Raw genomic sequence first — 6000 nt, 5'->3', positions numbered from 1 at the left:
CTAGCCGAGAATTTGGTTCCCTAATGTTAAACAACCATTTTAAAGCCTGATGGTCCGTGAGGACAGTGAATTTACGACCTTCTAAAAAGGGCCTAAACTTTTTAACTGCCCAACATATGGCTAAACACTCTTTCTCACTAGTTGAGTACCTCGTTTCTGCATCTTTAAGCCCTGTACTAGCATAAGCTATAGGGACTTCTATATTATCCTGTATTTGGGAAAGAAGGGCACCTAACCCTGCATCACTAGCATCGGTAGTTAAGATGCACGGGGAATCCCTTCTAAAGGAAGCTAAGGGGTGAGCCTTACAAATGGCTTCCTTAATTTTTTCGAACGCCTGTTGCTGTTCGAATCCCCAAACAAATTTTTGATCCTTCCGTTTAAAGAGTAAGTAAAGACATTTTGACTACTTCTTAAATTCCTATAGAAATCATGCATTTCTATAGATTTCAACGTCCTCATTCATAATAAAAAAAATTTCACCAAAAATCCACCTCTAAATATTTAAAAATTAACTTCAAATATTGATAAAAAAAGAGGTGCTAAAATTGCCGCCAAATAGAATTGAATTTGTCTCTGCTGTCTGACGTCATAGCTTAGGGATTTTGACCGCTCTGATAGTAGTAAAATTGGTACTTTTCTTTCCATATTTTCCCACCAGTTAGTATCTCGCCTCCTACTGATAGTGCTAGACTGCCAGAGCAGCCAGTATCCTTTTTAAAAATATACGGTTGGCGTGATGGCCGTCTTATACTCTTAATTAGTGATATAAATTATATTTTGGAAAGTTTGAACGTGTTTTCGTAAACTGAACAGTTAATCATACGTAAGTTTTGTGCAAGTGTAAAACTTACCACTATAGGCAATACCGCTGCCGCAATAGACAGTGTTTTTTTTTGTGATCAAACCAAGGCCTAAGCGGTGTTATTAATATGTATAAGAAAAAATCCCCAAGATATCGTTGTGTAGCGCCTAATTGTTTAAGTGATAGTTTTTCGGATGGAATTACGTTTCATTACATTCCTAAAAATGATGCGTTAAGGGTACAGTGGATTAAAAACATGGGACTACAAGAATCAAAACTAACCAAAACATCTAAGATATGTTCGCTACACTTTCATGATAACGCGTTTGAAAGAAACAGGGAAGCCCTAGCTATTCTGAATGTAGAGAAGCAAATGGTCCCATCATTTGGAAGGCTAAATAAGTCTGCGGTGCCTACTTTGTTTGGAAACGTCGACGAAAATTCACCGCGTAAGCGAAATCGTAGCATAGTAAGTATGAAATATTGAGCTCACAAAATAAATAGTAGTCTAATTAAATTGTTACTTTAAAGAGTTCTGCTGTTAGTTTAGAAGGTTTAGCACATAAGATTCGATCAACTGAAACTACCATTGGTTTACCGATAGTAAGTCAACTGCACAAAAAACATTTCCAGAACATAGAAGCACAGACTGAAAAGACGTTGACCTATAACGTTAAGATTCAAATTGATAAAGAAAAGCAACGAAAAATTCCAGTGAAACACAGGAGTGAGACAAATAAATTTTTAAATGTCATGGTGGTTTTTTAATTTTTAAACCTTTTCAAAGTTATTCAAGCAAATCTTAAACCAGAAACACGTGATCGTTCAACACAAACCGAGCCTGAACTATCTGTATTAGAATCCTTATTAAAGGAAACTGATAAGAACGTCTTAGAATTTGAGGAGGAGGATGAAGATGAAGATAGCCCCCTGGACCCATTGGATGTCAGCTATACTCCCTCTGAGATACAGGAGGAAGATGTTTATGAGTAAGTATAACCTTAGCCTTTAAATCCGTCTACTATCCTCGTCCCTTTAGCCTTGTAAAGAGATAGCATGCTTTCGTTTTATTAAATGTTTAACTGTAAATTTTTTGGGCTTTCCAGATCAAGAAATATGCCGGAAAATTTTGATGTGCTAAAAGATCGAAAGCTGATAGTATTTGAGTCCTGCCTACTGCAGCTTTTCAAGTTTTGTTTCCAGTGCTTGGCTCTCTGTTCCTTAAGCACACACATTCAAGGGTCCTGCATTACAATCAAGGCTGTCTGTACCAACAACCATAAATTTACATGGAAAAGTCAACCAGGGGTTTGTTGGGTAGTAGCGGGAGGGACCGGAAATCGTTCTGGGGGGTTAGGCCATTGAATGTGGAATAGAGGCGAACTTTGATTACTTGGACTTAGGCTCGCTGGGATGGGTTCAGAATTTTCATTCTGTTCCTTTCTTCTCAATTGTTCTTTGACCCGGGCGTACGCCGTAAGAGGCCCCTTAGTTTTTAATTCTTCTGTGTCTGCCGTTAGGTCGTGTATGAAATTACATTCTCGGGCAGTATGCCCTTCTCTTCTGCACAGGTTGCAGGATACACTTATTTCGTCTTTAGCAATAGTAGGTTTCGCCTTGCTCATATAATATTTGAGGTGTTCAGGAGGGACAAAGCAATCTTGATGGCTGTGGCCTTCTTGCTTGCATAGACAGCATATTTTTTGGCACTTTGGGCCTTGAAGTTTTTCCAAGACGTTTAATGATTCGTCCACTAGTTGGACGGTTGCGCAAGTAAGGTTTTGGTTTAGAAAAACCTTTTGGAGGCTCAAAGTAAATAGGTCGCTTGGGATCTGGTCCACCTTCGGCCATCTAGAAATATAAGTTTATTAGTATTTTCTCTTTGTCGCTTGGGAAATAAATTCCCAAGGGAAGACGGAAATTGGCTCTGGGGAGAAGCAGAAGTATTCCCTTTTTAAGTTCCGGATGTTATTATTATTGAGGTACACTTGGACTTCATAAGGAGACCTTAACCGTTTGTCATCATCATCAGGAGGTCGGTAGTAAATGTCTACTTCGTTACCTCCGGGCTGAACCGTCGCCCTCTTACATACCTCTCGACGCCATCCCAATTTAAAAGGTTCTAGATAAATATCGGGTAATGTAGCCCTATTCAAACGAGGCGTTCTCATTGACTCCGATAACGTGGTTGAAGAACTATCAGACACACGTAACGATTGGGATTTCGATTGAGAAGGTGGTGTAGGTGTTGACGTTTCTTCCGACAGAGTAGAATTCTGTTCAGGATGTGCTATTTCTTCGGTAGAAATAGAAATCGGTTCGTGAGGTACTATTTCCTCCGAAAAACCCGAAGAGGGAGAATGCTGTAACGCAGGTTCCGGTATGGATCGCTCAGAAGACGTTGATTTGTCGTCTGGCGTTACGATTTCTTCTGTGAAACTGGAAGTTGGTGTATGTAGCTCATTTTCCACGACTGATTCTTGATCAGACGGGGAAGCCTCCCCTGCCGCAGAAGGCGGGCTATCGTTAGAGGGATGATCGAGCTGAAAAGCCCTCATATCATGATAGGTAAAAAGGAGGAGAGGAGGGTCTTCAAAAAGGGCCATGCCCGGTTCACTATCAGAATCTGTAGGCTGAAGTGAACCATCCCGAACTGCAGGAAGGATCGGTTGATCCGCTGCTTGCTCTTCTACTGAACTTGATGTCGTGGTTGGAGGGACATCGGTAATTGCAGGAAGAATCGGTTGACGGACTTCCTGACCGTCCGGAGATGACGGTGATGTAGAAGATGATGATGCTTCAGATGAAGTAGTTGAAGAAGTCTCCGCAGATTGGTGGTGCATGCTTCCACCATTCGTAGGAGGACTACCTTCGATTTCATCAGCGACTTCGGATTGAGAAACGGGGGTATTTTCGGCGTTTTCGAAGACAGCTACGTTAGTCCAATAAAGTTTAAGATGTTCTAGGTTAACTTTCCCTACGTTCTGCCCAGAGTTAGCGTCTTCTAACTCGTAAACAACGGGAGAGTGCTTTGCAACTATCTTGAAGGGACCTGCCCATTTAGGACTAAGCTTTTTCATGAGCTGACCTGTCGTACTGGATAAAGGATGAGTTTCCATCCATACTAAGGTTCCTACCGCAAACTCTAACGGGTCATGGCGGAGCTCGTAGTATTTTTTCTGGTGGGCCTTTGCTAACTTGGACAATTCATTGCTGAATGCTAATTGTTCCTTAAGAACCTTCAAAGCCTTATCACGACTGGGGTGATCATTGTCCTGAATGGGTTCCTCAATATCTAAATCCCAAGGGAGACGTGGCTCCCGCCCTAAATTCAAGAAAAACGGGGATCTGCCCGTTGTTTCATGGGGTGCGGAATTTATAGCGAATTGAAGAAGGTCAAGGGATTCATCCCATCTATCATGGTGATTCCCTACATAAAACGAGATTAGTTCGCCTATTACTCTATTAACTCTTTCGGTGGGATTTCCCTTAGGAGTATAGGGGGTGGTAAACTTTGGGTTTATTTTAAATGCTCTGCACGTCTGCAGCCAAAGTTTTGAAGTAAACTGAACCCCTCTATCACTAAGAATAGCTTTAGGAGCTCCCCACCTAGTGATAATAGACTTAAATGCCTGAACACAGGTCTTAGCAGTAATAGTTTTTAGTGGTATCATTTCCACGAATTTTGTCATGTAATCGACAAAAACTATTAGATATTTGTAGTGGTGTCTACTAGAAGGGAAAGGTCCCATAATGTCGACACTTATTTGGTCCCAAGGACTAGTTATTTCTGAGGGTTGCATTAGCCCTGGCTTTTTCCTATTTCTAGCATTAAATTGTTTTTGCATAAAGAGCAACCTCGGACATAATCCTGGACGTCACTAATTACAGTGGGCCACCAATATCTATAAGTAACCTTACTAAGGGTCTTATCTTTGCCCCTGTGAGCTGATAAAGGGTGGTCGTGTAACAACCTCATAGCTTCTAGCCTTAATCGAGGAGGTAAATAAATCTTTTCAGGATGATTCCTGTATGGTCTTCTGTAAAGAAGATCATTCTTTATATCAAACATTTTATTCCTAACTGGGTTAGGTCCTTGCAAGGAATTAATAATTGGGGAAGCGAAAGGATCTTCCCTCTGAGACTTTCTTACGTCTTCTATGGTGAAGACTGAATATAGGGCTCTAGGACCTGGGGGACGTAATCGGCCTTCAACAGTGTCCCTAGAGGATGTTGTACTATTACTACTACCGGTAGAATTTTGACTAGTACTACTACTAGTTGGATCCAAATTACTAGTAGTATTGGAAGTAGAGGAACTAAGATGGATACTTAAGACATTTATCGGAGCTCTCGATAAAGCGTCTGCTACTACGTTCTCTACTCCTTTCTTATGTTTAATAGTAAAGTCAAAGGTTTGAAGGTACATAGCCCATTTAACTAGCCGAGAATTTGGTTCCCTAATGTTAAACAACCATTGTAAAGCCTGATGGTCCGTGAGGACAGTGAATTTACGACCTTCTAAAAAGAGCCTAAACTTTTTAACTGCCCAACATATGGCTAAACACTCTTTCTCACTAGTTGAGTACCTCGTTTCTGCATCTTTAAGCCCTGTACTAGCATAAGCTATAGGGACTTCTATATTATCCTGTAATTGGGAAAGAAGGGCACCTAACCCTGCATCACTAGCATCGGTAGTTAAGATGCACGGGGAATCCCTTCTAAAGGAAGCTAAGGGGTGAGCCTTACAAATGGCTTCCTTAATTTTTTCGAACGCCTGTTGCTGTTCGAATCCCCAAACAAATTTTTAATCCTTCCGTTTAAGTCTATTAATGGGTGCTACTATTTGAGAGTAGTGATTAATAAAACGGTTGTGCCAACCTGCCATCCCTAAAAATCTTTGAACTTCCTTAATATTTTTAGGAGGAGGAAATTTTTGAATGGCTTCTATCTTAGAAGGATCTATATGCACCCCTTTTTCATTTACAATGTGACCAAATATGGTAGCTTCTTTTTGAGCGAAACGACATTTTTTTAACTGTAGGGTGAGACCCGCTTCCTTTAATCTATTGAGGACATATTCTAAACACGTTAAGTGTTGGTCCCAATCTTCGCTAAGCGAGATTAAATCATCTAGATAATCGATTAATTGGAAGTAATCTGCGTCCCTAAAAATCTCGTCGATTAGACGCTGA

At 40.7% G+C, this 6000-nt stretch overlaps 1 protein-coding gene across 1 annotated transcript; it reads left to right on the top strand.

Moving 5' to 3' along the window:
- Window positions 1–492: 492 nt before the first annotated feature.
- Window positions 493–2285, top strand: LOC149649703 (uncharacterized). Its single transcript, XM_089849262.1, has 4 exons — window positions 493–1274; window positions 1337–1532; window positions 1593–1794; window positions 1912–2285. The coding sequence occupies exons 1-4, from the start codon at window positions 933–935 to the stop codon at window positions 2168–2170; spliced, it is 999 nt and encodes a 332-aa protein (XP_089705388.1). The 5' UTR covers window positions 493–932; the 3' UTR covers window positions 2171–2285.
- The last annotated feature ends 3715 nt before the right edge of the window (window positions 2286–6000 follow it).

The sequence above is a fragment of the Phalangium opilio genome, unplaced genomic scaffold (genome assembly GCF_054372755.1).
Source record: "Phalangium opilio isolate 3A_F unplaced genomic scaffold, DU_Popi_V2 ptg000087l_1, whole genome shotgun sequence".
NCBI lineage: Eukaryota > Metazoa > Arthropoda > Arachnida > Opiliones > Phalangiidae > Phalangium > Phalangium opilio.
The sequence above is the reverse complement of the archived record's forward strand: the minus strand, read 5'-3'. Positions and strand labels throughout refer to the sequence as shown.